Below are 20784 nucleotides of genomic sequence, written 5' to 3' on the forward strand. Positions count from 1 at the left end.
GTGAGTGCCGTATGTGGCCAATATTGTGTCTATTATTTATATTCTAAATGTAGAGGACGAAGTCTTCGTAAATTTTTGTCTCATTTTGTATTAAATGATATATGTAATGATCCAAGGTAATGATAAACGAGTTTACAATTTTGTTTATAAACGATTTCATGTACAAACACAATTTTTTCAATAAAGTATATAAACGGTATTTTTCTGTGTCTGTTTTCATTTACAATGGAGTTTCCAAAACTACAACAACCATTTACGATGACTGTTAGTGGACCAACTGGATGNGAAAAGACTTATAATAGGTTGTATTTCCAACGGAGCTGTAAATGGAAGCTATAATTTAAATCCTTTTCTATTTAAACACTACGATGTAAACTTTTTAAGCATTTATGTAGATGGACAGCCTGTGCCGAGTAAACCGCTAGAATTAAACTTTGAATCCAACAGTTATATAAGAGCCTATCATCGTTTGTTTTCAAGTTTTAATCAAGATAAAGGAATTTATATTTCACGTGAAGAATTTGTTAAAGGTTATACTTTATATACCTTCGATTTAACTCCCGATTTATGTGACGGATAGTTTTAGGAAGACGTGTACCTCCAGGTTTTTATGATACCGTGCCAGACATTTTAAAAGCTCTGTTAATTGAGGCTCATTTGAAAAAAATTTCTTTTCACTTTAATGATATCACGAAGAGAGTATCTATAAAAGTGAAAAACAAGTCGCGTGTTATGTTATCTGAAGGTTTAGNAACTTAACTAATTTATTTATTAGAGGAAGCCATCATTTAAATATTAGTATATGTTTCCTATGTCAAAATTTCTTTCATAAAGGAAAAGAAATGAGAGAAATTACTCTGAATGCACATTATATATTATTATTTAAAAATCGTCGTGATATGAGTCAAATAACTCATCTTGGAAAACAAATATTTCCACGACATGTTAAATTTTTTCAAGAGGTTTATGAAGATGCTACCAAAAAACCCTTTTCTTACTTATTGATTGATTTGCGTAGTGATACAGATGAAAATATGCGTCTCCGCACGCAAATATTACCCAATGAAACACAGTTTATTTATCAAATAAAACACAAGTAATGTGCAAAATTCCTTTAGTTCACAACATGACACTAACGAAGAAACAACTACAACAATTAGAGCTCATCCATATATGTCCTAAAAAGTTAAAGAAAGAACTCATAGCTCGTTTGCCAAAAGAGTGTATAAAAGCTATTTGCGAGTGTTCTTTAAATTTATTGAAAGGAAATATACCAATATCGAAGCAGAAAAAGAAAAGTTTACAAAAATATAAAACTGCTCTCCGTGAGATTGGTGATAGAAAAAAATCTCTCTTTGAGAAACGAAAACTAATTATTCAGAAAGGAGGATTTCTAAACATTTTATTACCAACTGTGTTTAGTGTTTTGTCCTCAGTCATAAATGGAGTTCGCTAAAAAATATCATTTGATCCCGGAAAGTGATGTGAATAAACATACGCCGTCGAAAACTCAAATGAGTGAATTTGATAAGGATATGCATAAAATTCTTCAGAGTAATTTAAGCGATTATGAGAAAGTTATAAAATATTATGAATTACTTCAGAAAAAACAGAACATTGAAAATTTTAATCTACCATGGATAAAGAAGCAAGTAATAGAAGAAAAAAAGGATGAAAAGGTAAACAATCATTTGAAAGAAGAAGAAAAGATAAAGAATACTTTAGAAGACTCTTCTACTGATAAAGAATATGATCATATCTATTATTTGCTAAACAACTTCGTTTTTTTTCTTCCAGTTTTTATGTTATCGAATATATAAAATTATTAAAGACTTATACTATAATAGATGTTTATTATTTGGAAACATGAGATTTTAAGAATGCGACACAATAAACTACTTGATTCATTCAGAAATAAAACAAACTCAAACTATGCATATAATTTTTTTTATTTAAACTTTCGAAATTTTTGCTATATATTTACATGCTAGAATTAACAAAATCTTCGAAATATTCAAAAGAATTACTAGGACACACATACTCTCTAGCTTNTCTTCGAAATATTCAAAAGTATCACTAGGACACATGTACTCTCTAGCTTCTCTTAACATAAGAGGTAAATTTAAATTTTCAAAAAATTCCTCAGTAACATAGTTAACAGGTTTCAATAATAAAGACTTTTGACTGTCCCATAACTTAGAATAAAAATGTTCAGCCAATTCCATTACCTCGAGAGAAAAAGCAAAAGAATTAAAAGTTTCTATGCGGTTGCCAAACAGTTCTTCAGCAAGTCTAGTCGGTTCTTTCATACCATTTTCAATCAAAATGTCACAAATAGATTTTTTTAGAGTTTTAAGCAGGAACTCTTCTCCAAGACTTTTATCCAAAGAACTTGGTAAAGCTTTTTCAATAGGAGTTTCACAGAAAGTTTTAAAAGCGTCTAAAAGGTTCACGTTCTTATACATAAGATCCAACACTGTAGCTGAAATATCATCATATTTCTTTATCATTTCTTGCCATTGTTCCTTAGTTATGGTAATTTGTTTAGAATCGGATACTTTATCAATCCCGTAAATACGTTTAAAGCAAAAATCAGAAAAATTCTCACTTGAGATTTGAATTTCCTTTTCGGGTGGGTAGAGTCCACCAGGTAATTCACCTTTTGTTTCCGGAACTCTTTTGCGACCCATGATATACTCAATCCACCATGGCCTAAGTGTAATTCCTTCAGTTGTTGGATAATAAATTTTACAATATTTCTTGTATTGACGTAGGTGGACGGTAACAAAACCGCGATAGGTAGTTGCCTTAACAAAAACATCGTTGCCTATCGGAAACACTTCATCGGGCATGTGGTCGTCGCTAAATAATCCATCGTTCTGGAAAAAATGATAAAAAAAGAATAATTAGTTATCATAAACATATAAAACAATTATCAACAGTATACAATTTTATATAAAATAACGTTACTTACTTTTGAAACATCGATTCTTAACTTCTTGTTTGAAGAAAATTCCATAGATTGGTCTACTTTTCTTTTAGGATTATTAATGTTAGGCATTATTTAAGAGAGAGAAAATAAAAACATTGACTAATTCAGTAACACACAATAACAAATGATACTACAACAGTAAGTGAAGGAGACTTTATTACTATTTGAGATAAACATTTGTTCCAGAACATTCCAAAGTTTCCGTTTGTGAGGATGATGTCATATATATGCGATAACTATACATTCCATTTAGTGGAATGTTACGATAGAACACATCCAAGAATAAACAAGACGTCATCTGATAAAATGTACCAGTTTTGTGTACCATGGTAGTTTGGTTGGTCAGTTTTGAATGACATCATGGTACTGATAAGATATGCCCAAGTTGTAACCTGTTCACATTTTATAATATATATACTGCTGTAAAAAAGTGACATTTTCTCTTCAGCTTTTAGTTCAGCTAGTGCTTATAGTTTTAAACTGAATTTTATTTAGTTATCATCTAATATCGACATGGATTGCTTTAACGATGAAGTAAGTATTATTCTATGTTACAAATTTATTTTGTTCAAATTTTACTAAATTTATGTTCAACTAGTTTAATTTTCCTAAAGAACTTGAGATTGTTTTACAAATTTATTTTCCCAAAAATTTTAGATTATGCTTTTACAGATTTATTATTAAGTTCTTATTTTAGATTATGATGTAAATTCATTTTGTTTAAGTTTTACTAAATTTTATTTTTGTGAAACTGTTTTACAAATGTTTCCTTAAACTAATTTTATATTATGTAAAATAATTCATGTTCTACTAGTTTAATTTTTCTAAGAGAACTTAAGCTCGTTTGACAATTTTATCGGACTTAAACTAATTTTAGACTATGTTATGTTTAAAAAAATTTTTTTGCATGTTTTATAATAAAATACTTAACACTTGAGATAATTTTATAAATATACTTTTTTAGTTCATTGATTTTGGTATTTCCGCCGAAGAATTGAATGAAATTTGCAATGCAGTAGAAATGGCTCAAGTGTGGGATGATCCTCAGTTCAACTTTGAACCGACGCAAACAATGCCACCTCAGTTGGAAAGATCTATTCTGCTATCGCAGCCTGAGATACCTACTGCCGGACCATCATCACCTACTGCGGATCCATCGAAGGAAAAACACTGTGGCAAGAAAGTCTCACCTTCAAATTTTGTAAGTTGACATTATTTAATTTAAATGTATTCTGAAATTTAATTTTGTCTAAAATGCATTCGTTTAAAATTTATTTTATGTAAAAACTTGCTTGAGAAAACGTATCTTAAATTATATTCTTTGCAACTAATGTATTCTAAACTGTTTAAGTTTCATTCACATTTGTTAAAACTTATTTCATACATAAACTTATTTGTGAAAGAGTATCCTAAATTAAATTCGCTTAAACTAATATATTCTAAAACTATTTTAGTTTCAATCACATTCGTTAACATTTCTTTAATACATAAACTTATTTGTGAAAAAGTATCCTAAATTAAATTCGCTTAAGCTAATGTATTCTAAAACTATCTTAGTCTCAATCACATTGATTAAAATTTCGTTAGTGTATAAACTTATTATTACTTTATTTTATGTAAAACTAAATTTGTATGAATCATAATTTGTTTTTATTTTAGGTTTGTCCCATCTGCTGCAAATTTTTCAGCCGGAAGTATAATTACATACAGCACTGTAAAATCCATGAGGAAATCAAGGAGTTCAATTGCCCTCAGTGCAACAAGTCCTTCTCGCGGAAGTATAACATGAATCAGCATGTGAAAAATAAAGTTTGCACAACTAGGAATGTAAGTATAATTTCAATAACACAGAATTAAGCATGTTCTATTTAATTTGTGTATTCATTACTGTAATTTCATACAGGTTCATCAATGTGATCAATGCTCCTCAAAGTTTTCTAAAAAATCCGAGCTGCTTTCTCACACAAGGTTGCATCATTTGAAGAGGAAGTCCAGCGATGACTCATCATCATCATCATCGTCCAAAAGAGTTTCGCCATCACCAGCGTTAGGGGTTTTCTCAACTTCATTCTTAACTCCTAGCGAAGACTCCATGTTTGATTTTAATTTATTCTTCGAGGAGATACGTCCGAAACTGAATGAAAAACTGAGAGGTGAAGTTAGAGAAAAGGGGAATATTAAATTCTACCTAGTGGTAAAGACCTTGTGCAGCAGAAAAAACTCTGAGGGGATACCCGAATATGCAACCCCCTGCTTTAGAAGCAATTGTTACATCCAGTTGTTGGAAAATGGTCTGGAGGTAAATATAAACACTGGTTTTCTAAAAATTCATGGTGCTTTTGAAAAATTTTGCAACAATGGTTCAGGTTGGATACTCGAATTTATTGATTTTATGGAAGTATCCAGTGCTAAATATTGCCCGTTAAGCGCAAGCAGTTATATTCCATTGCCCACTAAAATTTTAAGTCAAAAAGCAGTATTAAATATTCAAAATTTAGATCAAAAATGTCTCGTATGGTGTCTTTTGGCTTTTCGAATGAATATTCATAAATCTCAAAATCCACAACGAGTTAACCATTATTTACCATTCGAATCAAATATTAACTTGGGCAATTGTAGCTTGCCAGTACCCATATTCCAAATTCCTAAAATCGAGACACTCAATAACATTCGAATTAACGTCTTTGGGTATGACGAGGTAATATTTCCACTGTATATTTCCGAACGTGAGGATGTTGAATGCTGCAACTTACTTTTAATTTCAAATGAAACGCAAAATCATTATTGCCTCATTCGAAATTTCTCTCGTCTGATGGGTGATGCCACTAAACATAATCCTAAAAGTTTCTATTGCTATCGATGTCTTCATCGATTTGCAGTAGAAGAGACCCTTAAAAAACACTTAACTTTTTGTAAACATAATTCCCCTCAAAATATTAAAATGCCTGATGATAAAGATAAAATTGTATCTTTTCATAATATTAATTTTCAGCATCCTATTCCCTATATAATTTACGCAGATTTTGAGTCTCTCATTGAGAAAATTGATAGTTGCCAACCTAATCCTTTAGCCTCATATACTGAGAAAATGTCAGTTCATACACCCTGCGGTTATGCTTACGTAATCGTAGGGCCTGATGGAAAAACATACAAACCTGTTACGGTCTATAGAGGACCTGATTCTGTAGACCACTTTTTGGAAAACATATTAAGGGAAAAGGAGGAGTTGGCAACTAAATTAATAACAACAGTCCCCATGGGCTTCACCCCAGAAGACGAGGAGGCCTTTCGTTCTGCCGTGAATTGCGGAGTGTGTGATCAGCCCCTTGGTGATGACAGAGTTCGTGATCACGACCATCTCACAGGAGCTAGACGTGCACCCCTTCATCGTTCTTGTAACTTAAAATTTAAATTAACTAAAAAAATTCCAGTTGTTTTCCATAATTTAAAGCATTACGATGCTCATCTCATTATGCAAAGTTTGGGGAAAATTAAAAATCATAGTTTTAATGTAATTGCCAACAATATGGAAAAATATATTTCTTTCAGCATTGACAAATTTTATAACAAAATTAAAGTTTCTTTAAATTTCATCGACAGTTTCCAATTTATGAATACGTCATTGGAAAAATTAGTATCAAATTTAAGTTTCGATCATTTTAAAATTTTAAAAGAAAATATTAATCATCCTTCTCTAAGTCTACTTCTAAGGAAGGGTATATATCCATATGAGTATATGTCCTCCTTTGATAAGTTCGAGGAAGATACACTGCCCCCTATAACTGAATTTCACAGTTCTCTTACTGGGGAAAGTGTATCTGATGAGGACTATCAACATGCCCAAACGGTTTGGAAATCTTTTAATTTAACTTCTTTGGGGGAATACCATGATTTATATGTAAAATCTGATGTGCTACAGTTGGCAGATGTCTTTCAGAATTTTAGACGCCTGTGCATGCAACACTATGGGTTGGATTGCGGTCATGTTATGACTTCACCTGGTTTAGCATGGCAGGCTTCTCTTAAAATGACGAAACAGCCTCTCGAATTATTCACAGACATAAACATGCACTTGTTTATCGAACGTGGTATTCGAGGAGGTGTTTCCATGATAAGTCACCGTCACTCTGTAGCAAATCATGACCTTATTCCAAATTATAACGCGGAGGAGGAGTCCAAACATATAATATATTTGGACGCAAATAATTTGTACGGGTGGGCAATGTCCCAATATTTGCCATACGGTAACTTTGAATGGGTTACACCTTCTGATACTTTAATTGATCATATTTTAAATTTGAAGGACAATAGTGAAGATGGGTACGTGTTAGAAGTGGACTTAGAGTATCCCTCACACTTGCACGATATTCACAATGATTACCCTTTGGCTCCTGAAAAGATGAGTATTACGGCTGAGCATCTATCACCGTTTGCAACCGGGATGTTAAACGGTGTAAAATATACTCCTTGTACTAAGCTAGTTCCAAATTTAAAAAATAAGGAAAATTACATCACTTACCATAAAAATTTACAACTTTACATATCTTTAGGCTTGAATTTAGTTCGCGTTCATAAAGTTTTAAAGTTTAAGCAAAAACCATGGCTTAAAACCTACATCGAGTTTAATACAAATCAACGTAAAAATTCTCATTCGACCTTTGAAAAAGATTTCTTTAAACTTATGAATAACTCGGTATATGGTAAGACTATGGAAAATGTTCGTAACCATATAGATGTTCAGCTAGTTAATACAGAGCGAAGGGCTAAAAAGTTAGTTGCAGCATCATCCTTTAAACGTTTCAAAATATTTAATCATGATCTCGTGGGTGTTGAGAGAACTAAAGTTCAAGTTACGCTCAATCGTCCTATGTATATTGGTTTTGTTATATTGGAATTGAGTAAGGTACATATGTACAAATTCCATTACAACACTATCAAACAAACATATGGTGAAAAAGCAAGGCTTCTTTTTACGGACTTACGAGATTAGAACTTTAAACAATTATAAAGATTTAGGTGTCCATAAGCAATTATTTGATTTTTCAGAGTATCCTCCTGACCATAAATTATGTTCAATAAATAATAAAAAGAAAATAGGCTGTCTTAAGGACGAGCTCAATTCAAAACCCATTTTTGAGTTTATTGGACTTCGTTCTAAAATGTATTCTATTCGGACGGAAGATCTTGAAAAGAAAACTGCCAAGGGGATTTCAAGATCTATCATCCGAAATCATAAAAATTTTAATGATTACAAAAATTGTTTAATTTCATTTACACCTTCTTACCACACCATAAATAGAATCCAGCGTAAAAACCATAATTTATTTACCATCCAGCAACGGAAAAAATCTTTAAGTGCGCTTGATGACAAACGATCTACTAGATGATGGCATAACCTCATATGCTTATGGACACTATAAAATTAATAGATCTTAATTTGTTTTTTTTTTTTATTTTTAATATAAATTCTTGTAAATTTAATAATTGTTGTTAATTGTATATAATTTTTGTAAAGTGCTTTCAACGATGGCATAACCTCATATGCTTATGGACACTATAAAATTAATAGATCTTAATTTGTTTTTTTTTTTTATTTTTAATATAAATTCTTGTAAATTTAATAATTGTTGTTAATTGTATATAATTTTTGTAAAGTGCTTTCAACGATGGTATTATCTCATATGCTTATGGACACTATTAAATTAATAGATCTTAATTTGTTTTTTATTTTTAATATAAATTCTTGTAATTTTAATAATTGTTGTAAATTGTATATAATTTTTGTAAAGTGTTTTTAATGATGGTATTATCTCATATGCTTATGGACACTATTAAATTAATAGATCTTAAATTGTCATTTGTCACATTTAATAATTGTTGTAAATTGTATATAATTTTTGTAAAGTGTTATATGCCTCCTGGGGAATTGCGCACTATAAATAGCAGTCAATGCGCCACACATCCTACCTCTATGGTGGTGGGGAAATGGATGTATTTGTATTAGAACATAACCTCTGCTAACAAAAGTATGTTCATAAATAATACTAATCCTATATCTATGTTCTTTTGTACTAAAAAAAAAAGGTTAAACTTATTTACACAAGTCTAACCAAGCATTCGTAGGTCAGTGGTTATGATATCCAACTACTGACCCACGAAAGCTTTTTAATTGGCGTGAGTTCGATCCTCAGCTTTTAAATATACTTATTTTTTCAATAATAAGATATATTTAAATTTATTTTATTTCTTACATTTCCATATAGATGGCACCACTAGAGTAAAAACATACACGTGATAACAACCTAATTTATTTATTATGTAATAAAAATGACGTCATTTCTTTATAATATATAGGAATTCTCCTTCCGAAAAACGAAACTAATAAGTGTTGCCACCGAAAAACTAGAAAAAATAAATATAAATAAGTGTAGCCACCGTAAACAAGAAAAATGAATATAAACAAGTGTTGCCACTCAGCAAATCTAATTAATGAAAGTAATATTAAAAAAAAGAAACTTAATCAAAAGCAGAAAACGAAACTGGGCAGAAACAAGCAAGCGGGTATAACTATCAACTATAGTTCAAAATTTTCTAAGTCCATAAAAATGGAAAAAATACACTCCTACCTAAAACTTATAAAGAAGGGAAATAAATGATAAAAATTCAAAAACTGATAAGACCCTCTACTATAGTTGACTGACCCTCCTCTTAGAGTTGATAATTCCATCACCTGCCTCCCCCCCCTTCCCCTTTTCAGCAGCAACCCAGTTTGCTGCTGCTTCTGATTTCGACTGTTGCTGAACTCCCACAATATTACTACTCATACCCTTAACTTTTTTAAGAATGAAGACATGATTTATTTGCTTATTTTTTATAGTTTATCATTTTTTTATCGATTTGAATCATTTGTATTAATTAATTATTGTAGAAGATTTTTAAAATTATGAAACAAGACACTAAAACATACTTTATTCCGAAGTATAAACAATGCATGTTAATTTTCCTTTATCAGTATGTATATTTAAGAGTAATAAATAATAATAAAATATAATAAATGATAATGAAAAATATATAATAAATAATAAAAAAATAATAAGAAACATAATAAATAATAACTAAATATTATTTTTAGCATGAACTCACTTTAAGATAAAGTGCAAATTCAGTAATGCGCAAAAATATTTTGGGTCGTTTAAAAAGTTCCCAAGCACAGTCAGCGAAAAGTAAATTAACATTAAGGGTTTCACACTTTCGACAGCTCTTTTAATTAAAACATCGAGATCATAGTTTTCAACTGTTACCCAGAAACTTTTATAGTTAAAAATCAAAAACCGATCACCAAATATGCATGATTATTCAAAGTATGTTTTCGTGTTTGATTCAGCAGCTTAATTAACAATTAGAAATTATTAATTAGTAAAAGGTTATTGTACTAAGCTTTATATTATGCACATTTCGAATAACAGAAAAGCATAGAGTTATTATCAACCAATTTTTCTCAAAAAATATTATAATTAATAGGAAAGGGAAATAATAAAGTAAGGAGACTGGCGATGTGATTGCGACGATATGGTAACTTCCTAATAATGTACAGAAATGGAAGCTATTATTAAAACGTTTCAATTCATGGGGGAAAAAATAAGGAGACAAGTAAATAACTAAAAAATTCCAACATTTATCAAGAAAATTAATTAAAAATTAATCAATAATTTCGGAATTTCTAATACTCGGATCCCTTACTAACCTCTACAAAACTATTCTAAACGTTTGATAACTGCACGTCGTATGAAATGTATAACGTTACTATGAGGAGCCATCGTTTTCGAATATAATTTAAAATCAGTTAGTCGTTGTAAAAGAGAGAGTCAGGCCGAAAAACTACTCCATGATTTAGATAATAGATATAATTCTTAACTAGAATGAAGTTTGTTCTAACTGTCTTTAAATGATTAAAATGTTACAGAACATTAACAATTTTGCAGCTGTACTAAAAGTTGTTAATATTGCAAGGATATAATATAGCTTGAAAAGGAAGTTTTCTTTTTTTTTTTTCATTTGCTTGAGTAGATATATAATGACAGCGGTTTCCAGAAAAATTTGCGTTTCAATCTATTGGGATTAAGACATTTGTTATGACATTTTATTTCTTTATTGTTTCCTTATCTATTTTTTTTCGATTGTTAATGGTGAGCGAATGACATATTTTTGACAAAATAATTTTGGTTGATTGGATTGAATTAAAAAGTATTTGAGAATGGATAGAAAAAAAAAAAAAGAATGACATATCGCGCTGAATAATAAGCATATCTTTAAAAACTATTTTAAAATTAAATGAGGTTAATTTTCAATTTTTTTAATCAAGTTATATATTTTGCATTACGAAATTTGCATACACTGGTGAATATTATATCAGTAATACTTTGAGAAAAAAAAAAAAAAAACTATTGCTGTAACAGAAAATTTAGGATGAATGAATTTAGCCAATTAATCAAGCCAAAAAAAAAAAATTATAGTAATTTTTAAAACAATTTGTAAACGATGTACAGACTCTTCCTTTCAAATAACCAGATGTGCTAACAACAAGGTTCTATTGCTGATTCTCAGAAAAGGGTCCTGCCTTATTTGAAGACTGGGAACAAGACATGGGGGATCCTTAGGGGGGGACAACTATAGTTGATGGTAGACGTAGATGTCTTGCCAAAGGGCACAGAGACATTTCTGAAGGTCACGGTTCAAAGAGAGCTGCGTATTACACATGCTTTAAATAAGAATAATATCAAAAACAATTATTATTATTATTGTTATGCATCACATCAATTTTTAATCACCTAAAAAATATAAAAGTTAGTTGCGATTTCGAGCCATTTTTTTTTACATATAACCACTTTAAGAAATAACTTTTATTTTATTCAGAAAATTGGATAAGGAATTCCTTCATTTTCTATTTACTATTTTTAAATAATTTTTTACACACAACTATTTAAAGAAATTACTTTCATTTTATTCGGAAGATAAGATAGATAATTTTCTTATTTTCAGTTCAATAATTTTATTTTACAAACTTTTTATCGTGAACTCCGGGCATTTGTTATCAATATTGCTCAATAAACATATAATTTGGTGAAAATTACTAATAAATAATTAAAAAGGTAACGGAAGCAAAAGCTAGGAAAAAAGTTGTGGGAAAGAAAAAACCTCTTTAGTATTGGACTCCGTGCCCGCTATCACTTATGGAACAGTTCTTATGAGGTCGCTTCATGATGTGAGCTGACTCCGATATCGTAGTATGCTTTAATTGTATTAAACCACTTTTATACTTAAGATTATTTTATGCTTTATTTTAAACATATTAAAAGGTACACGACCCTGTTTAACTCGCTATCACTCACCAATCTCAGAAATTTTTTTGCTGTAAATTTCAGACTAATTCGCTGACTCATTTAACCTACCTCAACCACAGTGAGGTTAGTTACCGATAAAATGGTCAAAGAATGAACAATTATCAAAATATTGGTGTGGAATGATATTAGTTCCTTCCGTCCTAAAACCTGTAAATTTCTTAAAAATTTAGCTCTGTAAATCAGAATGTAACAGTTCTCTAAAGACAGCATACGGAAACTCTTTGGAAAACAGAGAATAGAATTATTATTAATACAGAATTTGTATAAATGCAGCCTCCCTCCATAATATAGTTTAACACTTGGGTTGCAATTAACAAATGAAATTGTACTGCAAAAAAAAGGCCGAGGTATACAGACGTAAAATTTTAAATCTGCTTTTGATATTTTAATTTTCTGGAAATTTTGAAATTTATTTTTCTAGAATTCGAGGAGGTTTTCGTGGTTTTCATCACCATGCATATGCGGGTTAGTTCCATCAGAAACTTGATAACAGGAGATCAAATGGTCAATCTTTAAATATAGCCATGAATATAGTTATTTCAATCATGGACCTTTTATCTTTACTTTAAAAAAAACTTTTCTTAAATTTCTAGGAAAGAAATAGCTACCATACTTATATCTCCCGCAATAGGTAGAACTATCAGGACTGTGTCTCAATATACATTTAAAGTTGACACTTAAATGTTTTTCAAAAAATAAAATTAATTTAAAATATTTATCAAACAAACAAATTAAATAATAATTTTCAAACGTATTGATGCGTATTCAAAATTTCTATCTTAGTATAGTGAAAAGTTCTCTTACGAATTAGTATTTTGAGTTATATGTGTCAATATTTATTCCCTAATATGATTTAGACTATAAATAATTTAAAATAAATGTCGACTTAACAAGATACCAAGATTATCCACTCTAGCCCTGTGTAGTAGGGCAAGCGTGTGCAAAAACAACATTTAAAAAAAAAAAAAAAAAAAAAAAAAAAAAATTGAAAAAAATAAACTTGACACCTTTTTATGTTCAAATATTAACCAGAATTTAGTAATGAGTCCAAGTCATTGTTAAGAAAATGCTTCATGAGTTAAAAATTATATTTACTAAGCGCTTATGACAAATTTGTATAAAATGCCCATACTAGCCCCCTTTCCTCTAACGTAATTAATTTTTTCATAAATTATTTTATATTTTCTCTGTTTAAAATCTCTTATGAATAACGAAGGGTTTTTCAATTATTAAAATAATTATTAAATAAAATTTTTCAGTATGAGCGGGAAAAATATTTTTTTTTAGAATGGGTGATTGAATTGCTACATGCTGGACATTTGGATATTATAATCTCACCTTGAACTTGTTATGCACCTTAAATTTTTCTTTTATATAATTATGAATAAACCAATTACTCTTCTTTGATGTCAAAAATAATTCTGAACAAGTAAACTTTTACTTATTGTTGGTTTTTATTAAAAATTTAATAAATTTGCTTGAGAAACGAGAGGTGCATCTGAAATTAATCATGGGTAATTTTCTTTATGACCCAGATAATATTTCTGCTTTGCTAATATTGCATTACGAAAAGATAAATATTTTAGGTATGTAATAAAAACGAGAAAATTCTGTTTAAAATTCTTGAAAGCGACTAACAAAATTTTCCTCTAAAAATTTGGTTGCGGACTTTCTAATGCGAATTTATTCTAATGGATTTACTAATTTCATATCAAAAAGGAAAATATTTAAAAAAAATTTGAATTATGGGTTTAATGTTGGAAGGAATGTAAAAAAGTGTTCAAAATTAAAAGAAGAAGAAGTAGACCCCTCCTCCTAAACGGGTTTTAAAACTGGTGGGGTTCATTTGTGAACTGGCGTTGTTCAGTCTCGGCAGTAGCAAAGGTATTTTAGAAGAAAGAGTAAAAGGCCCTGAAAAATTTTCGTCAAGGAACTTCATGGAAGAACGTTTATTTCGGGTAAGTAATTTCAAATGCTTCTGAATCAAAAATTGCTTGAAATGTTAAAATTTCTAATATGTATGCTAATTAAAAAAATTATTTTTAAAATTATTTATTTTCTTTACTATTTTACTTAAAAACGTTATAATTGTTTTAAAATATATTATGAGTTTAAATAATTCTGATTGAGAAATATTGTATATTTTAATGTCATTCAATTAAAAGGAATTTCAATTAATTACATCAATCATTTCCAAAATATTGTTGAAATTAAGCGTTTGATTTCTTAATTGATTAACTTTTTTTTATTTTATCCTCTCAAAATTGTATTGATAAACCGTTTTAAAAAAGATAACTATGAATAAGATAAGACAAACCATTTTTTTACGAAAAAATGATTGTTATTCAAATTTGAAACTAAAAAAGAAGCCTTACATTTTGAATTAAGACTTGTCTTCCTTTTATTTGATCATTTTTGATTACTTTACTTCTTAAAAATGATATTGGTCAGTCATTTTAAAACTTGAAATAATAAATTTGGTAATCAAAACTAAGCTTTTCCTCTTTAGAAGCAATTACATTATTATTGAAAGCAGATTAGATTGCTATTGCTGCAAAGCCATAAGACTGTAATGTTTGCAAATGTTTATAATGTACTATGTATATACATGTAAAAATAGACAATACTGAAATACAATGTCTTAAATTTGCTTAAAATTAAATTTAACATTCACTATAGGTTACGGTACTAAGATAATATTGATGATTGTAGCTATCATAAACAATTGTTTTTAAAAGGAAAATGCTTAGTTTGAAGTACAAATTTAATTCTTCATGTTTGAAATGATTTATTAAAATAATTTCATGAATCTAAATTTTTTTGAAAGAAAATGTTTATTTTAAGTGCCCAAATTCATTTTTTTCCTATTTAAAAATGGTTTATCATTAAAATTTAATCAATCTGATAATTGGTTTAATTATCCAAATTAGTTTTTAAATTAATAACGATGTACCACATAATATTAAAATATACAAAATTTAATTAATAGTAAAATATACAAAAGTTAGGAAACGAAAGTCTATACTGAAAATTAAAGACAATACCTAAATTTAAGTAAATTTTTTCATTTATTAAAATTGTTACTGGTTTATTTAAAACTTAAGTGTCTGTGAAATAATATCTCAAAGTATTATGGGTAATAATCTTATGACATTACATCTTTCAATAATGTAACTGTTTTGAAAAGGAAAAAACTTTTAACTGAACAAACATATTTTTTCATGTTTAAAACAGTTTACCAATACAATTGTATAATAGAAAGAATTTCTAAAGCAATCTGATTTTTGTGTGTGTATGTGTGTAAAGTAAACAGAGTAAGAACTTATTCACATTATTTTCAAATATTTGACTAAAATTTAGAGGATGCATCTGGATTGTATTATCTGAATTAAAAAATAGCATATTTAAAAATTATTTTAGCTACTACTGGGGGGGGGTAGAATTTGAATAGATTCATTGTTTTTCTTTATATAAGTCAACAATGAACAGGGATAGCACAATTGCTTGTAGCTATATTGACACCAAATAATGAGGTCTGATATTCTAAAATTGTTTTACTGTTTTCTTTGTTTAATGAAATTATTTTAGTAAGTTTAGTTTACTATTATTAAAATTAGTAAGTTCCGCAATGTTAATTTCAGGTATAACACTTCGGAACGATGGGAGGACTTTGTTCGCCAAGGATTCAACAAATGACTGTCGCAACCTCTTATACAGGAAATTGGAAAACTCATCCCCATGACAAAATCAATCCAAGAATATCTGACGATCATACAATTAATTGCAGGTAATATTTTATGTTATAAATTTTACAGATGTAGTGCATGTTATGTTATAAATTTAAGTTGTTAAGCTCAGCAAACATTCTATTTTACCTTACCCATAATTTTAACACTTTTCTATAACTAGATTAAAAAATTAATATTTTCAGTTTCAAGCACTTAATTTGGAGAAATCAAATAAAATCTCGTTGTTTGAAAAGTTGTTAAATAAGGTGGCCGTCATAAAATAATTTGCAAAGGGAAATATATATCAATATGAAAGTTGAGTGAAAAAGAGTTTTTGTGATTTAGTTTTTTAATTTCTAAAATATTACTCGAATGCATGTTACCATTATGCATGCTCATAAAAAAGCTTATTAACTATTTAATGAAGTTATATGTCCACTCTAAAGCCCTAATAATAAGGTAAAATAGTGATTATAAATTGAAATTGAAGCTTTTCTTCAAATCTAAAGCATTTTTAAACTTTGGCTTATTTACTATACTTCAAACGAAAAAAAAAAAAAAAATATCATGTTTATGGCAGCGCCATCTCGTAGGCAGATATTGCAAACATTTAAATATTTGAGTGAAAGAGGTCTGATGGGCTTTTTCACACTAAGAACTTACCGGGGGAAACGATGAGCTCAGATGCAACTACTCAAAAGCCATGTAAGAGCCCTGTGGCGTTTTCTTCTTTTTTTTTAATATTGAGTTGAATAGATTGATGTTTCTTTCTTCCCTGGTAATCTAGTAAACAAACTATTGAGTTTGTCTTCGAAAGAAAACAAAACAAATCACGAAAAAAAAAAATTTAAATTCTTGATATGCGGTAGATACATCCATGTAATAACCAAATCGAAGTTTTAAAACAATTTTGCTTTTCACTTTAAAAAAAAAAAACTAACTTAAAATAAAATAATAGACAATAACTTTATCATAAAAAAAGCTTAAATCATAAAAATTGTAAAAACTTAACCTAATTATATATAAATTTAAAATTAGCTATATTTTCTACGGTAAAGTTTCTTCCTTTGTTTCTTCTATCACGGCTGGGGGCAAAATTTTAAATATCAATCTCTAGAGTTGTTCAAAAATTTAAATTCGCTGAGAGATTTAAAGAATGAAATTTTCAGACTGGTTTATCATTAGGTATTGTTTTATTTTAAACTTGACAATCTTTTTTTCAAATATTCTAAGGGCAACATAAGTGATGTTTGCTTACTTATAGAGCTATTTAAGTAAAAAAGTACTTCATTGAACTTTTTTTTACCATCTATTCATTAAGTCATATGAGCTTAATGATCAACATGAAGGTGGTAGCATATTTGAAGAAAATCACTAAACTAATATTTCTGACGGTATCTGAAAACACAAGATTATTTTGCTTACTGTTATGCTTTTAAAATCAGTTTTTATTATTGTAAATTTTGACTATCAGTCATTAGCAATATAACTTTCAAAAATGTGCTTTGAAACTAATAAATGCCAATTATGTAAAGTTGCTATTAAATACAACAAAAAAATAGCAAGCAATAGAAATTAATAGCAATTAGATAGCAAAAATAGCAATTAGAAATTAATCAACTAGAATTAGAAATCAACTAAAATTACTAATTAGAAACTTTTTCAGTCTTAGAAATTTTTTTTAACTAAAATGAAGCATCACTTTTCATTTTGAAATGTCAAATTTACGTAAATCTGTAATACGTTTTTAAATAAAATAATATATGCATTGTCAATACAGGAAGAATTTTGTAAACGAAATCTGTCATTTTTTAGTGTGTAAAGTTTAAGAACTTATCTATAATTTCAAAATATTAGAATGAGTCAGGATTGTATAATCTTAATTAAAAAATAACAAATTTAAAAATTATTTTAGCTACTATTGGGGGTGGGGGATGAAAGTGACTAGATTTATTGCTTATTTTTTAAGTCAATGAAATCACAATTGTTTGCATCTATATTTACTCCAAATAATGAGGTCTGTTATTCTAAAACTGTTTCACATTTTTCTTTGTACAGTGAAATTATTTTATATTAAATACACAGGCACTAATCTATTTTTTGAAATTAAGTTTCATTTAACAAGTTATTTACTATTTATTTACTATACTTAAAAAAGAAAAAAAATTAAAGCTGGGAAAAATATAATTACTTGTAAATATGTGTGCGTTATTTTTAACTTTTAAACATCTTGCTGTTAATGACAGCGCCATCTCGTGGAGAGGTACTGAAAAAAAAATTCAATTTATTTTCCCCTTCGTGTTACAAAATTCATTTTTTTCTACCTAATAAAAAATACTTTCAAATTTAAAAAAATAATTAAGATGATAAATGTTTGCGAAAATATAAAAATTTTCCAAATGACTAGATTACATTTCAAATCAATTTTTGATATTGAAGATTACCATTTTGGGTTTATTGAGAGTAAATATCTTTTCAAAACATAAAGCTTTTTGCAAGGAATATCAGAAACATAATCGGAACTTCATGCTTTTGTCTAACATTTGTCAGTCACAATAAGTGCTGAATAGATTGTTTGCATCAGTATACAATTGATTAAATATGCAATTAGTATCAGTGTTGTATTTGCATAACATAACTTTATTATTATTTACATTATATAAATTGAAATGCCCATCTTGTTTCTCCTAAATACAACACAAACCATCTATTTTTTAATTTTTTATTTATTTATTTTGTAAACTAGAAAATTTATATTTAGCTTAAGCTTGAATATTTAAGCTAAGTAGCTGAGAAGTACTTGGAAAAAATTATTGACAATATTTATAAAAAAATTATGGTTAACTTGTTTGACTGAGAACTTTTATTTAATTATTATACACTTACTTGTTCTCATCTTTTGCTGTTCTGTAAAAACTATAACTATGAGTAAAAAAGAATGAAAATTCTTCAATAGTGCTTTATTTAAAACAGCTGGATAATTTTCTAATTCGTAAGAGTTTCTTTTAAAATATTTCTGTACAAAAATTAATTTGATTTGTAGTCAAGTCTTAAGTGTAAAATAACTAATTATTTTTAAAAAAATATGAAATGTATCAACTTTTTCCTTTTTAATGAAAATATGAGGATCTGAAACAGATATCTTGGGAAGCATCATGTATTATTGCATGCGATTTTTTGATCTGAGGATCCAGAAAAAGCTCCTCTAAATGTTACAGTTTAGATCGTAATTTTGATCAAGCTATGACTAATAATACATTGGGATAAATGATGAAATTTCTCACGAGTACTTATTCTTTGATTGAAGATAATAAAATTAGAATTTACGATAATAGAATTAACAATTTAGATATTAGAAATGAATTAACTTCATAAAATGAGTAATAGAATAGTAACATAATTTTCTGATTGGTTTATCATTAACCATTGTTTTAAATTAAACTGGACACTCTGTTTTTCTGCCTGTCATTCTGTCTGTAAACTAATAGATACTAATAATGTAACGTTGCCATTAAATCTAACAAAAAATATCAAGTCAAATAAATTTTCAGTTTTATTAATTTGGTCATTATCGGTGAAGTAATTCGGTCAGTTTCTGAATAGTTTTCGCAGTGCTGACTAATACCTTTAATACCTACCTGTGCTTATAGATAATTTACCTTTTTTCTATTTCGTTAAAAGGATATCAACTAAGGAACTCTTGAAGTCGCATTTTTAAACTCATTTTTTACAATAAATTTGATTGGTTTCGTTGATAATTTTAAATGCAAATATTAGGCTTATTCTGAGCTTGGTTCTTTTTTAAATTATACCTAATATGACTTGTATATAATACTATAATTTAAAACGGTACCATTACTATACCAAAATTTTTATAAAAATTTACTTTTTAAAATGTTTTTTTGGAATAGTTTTTAGATAAGTTTAGTGTAGTTTAAGGTTGGATCGGGTTATAAGTATTAATTAATAATATATAGTAATTAATATAATTAGTATTTCAATAAGTATTGATTGATATTTTAAAATGTAAATGATAATTTCTCTAAATTTTTTTTCACTGTTTATCTTATATGGAAAACATATTAAACACTTTAATTGATTTATAGGTGCAGTGCGAAGTAAATTCCAGGACGTCACGCAGGCATCAGTAGAAGATGCTGTTAAAAGGTGGCTTCGATATGCTGCAGATCGAGAAGGTGGGAGAAATAAGAGAAGAAAAGTCCTGGAGATCATTTCTGAAATTTGATTAATTTTTGCTGACATAAACTGTATTCGCGATCGCAACGCTCGAGTACGCCGTCTAGCGGGAGCCTGTAAATATCGGACATTAATTTATCACGTTTTCATTTAGTTCCATCAAAGTCATTGACTGAATCAGACGCCATTTTTTAGCAGCAAATAAGAAACAAAATTTCCCTAAGGAAAAGGCCGAAGAACTTGAAAAAAATCTCCAGAATATTAGTAAATCTTTCAGGAACAGAACACGCCAAACATTTGAAGAAAAATTCCTCAATAATTTTTAATTTCTATTATCAACAAACTTGCAACTGATGACTTCCGATTTCGGATACTGTTACAGATGTGTGTATTAAGGTAAAATGCATTTCTTCTGTCTTCAATTCATTACGAATTAAAGTGAAGTCAACATTGCTTTCGTCATTCC

General features: G+C 28.5%; 2 protein-coding genes across 2 annotated transcripts in view; both read right to left on the reverse strand.

Moving 5' to 3' along the window:
* The window catches only part of LOC107449947 (uncharacterized), a 14063-nt gene extending 10560 nt beyond the window's left edge, over nucleotides 1-3503 (reverse strand). Inside the window, exons 1-3 of the mRNA XM_071180823.1 lie at nucleotides 2975-3503; nucleotides 2609-2879; nucleotides 2028-2482 (exon numbers count right to left, since the gene is read on the reverse strand). Of these exons, the coding sequence (XP_071036924.1) occupies nucleotides 2028-2482; nucleotides 2609-2879; nucleotides 2975-3061 (813 nt within the window). The 5' untranslated portion in view covers nucleotides 3062-3503. The remainder of the gene's footprint in view (nucleotides 1-2027; nucleotides 2483-2608; nucleotides 2880-2974) is intronic.
* Nucleotides 1-20784, reverse strand: part of LOC122271661 (neural cell adhesion molecule 2) — a 139462-nt gene that overhangs the window by 34638 nt on the left and 84040 nt on the right. The window lies entirely within an intron of this gene.

Source organism: Parasteatoda tepidariorum, chromosome 1 (genome assembly GCF_043381705.1).
Source record: "Parasteatoda tepidariorum isolate YZ-2023 chromosome 1, CAS_Ptep_4.0, whole genome shotgun sequence".
NCBI lineage: Eukaryota > Metazoa > Arthropoda > Arachnida > Araneae > Theridiidae > Parasteatoda > Parasteatoda tepidariorum.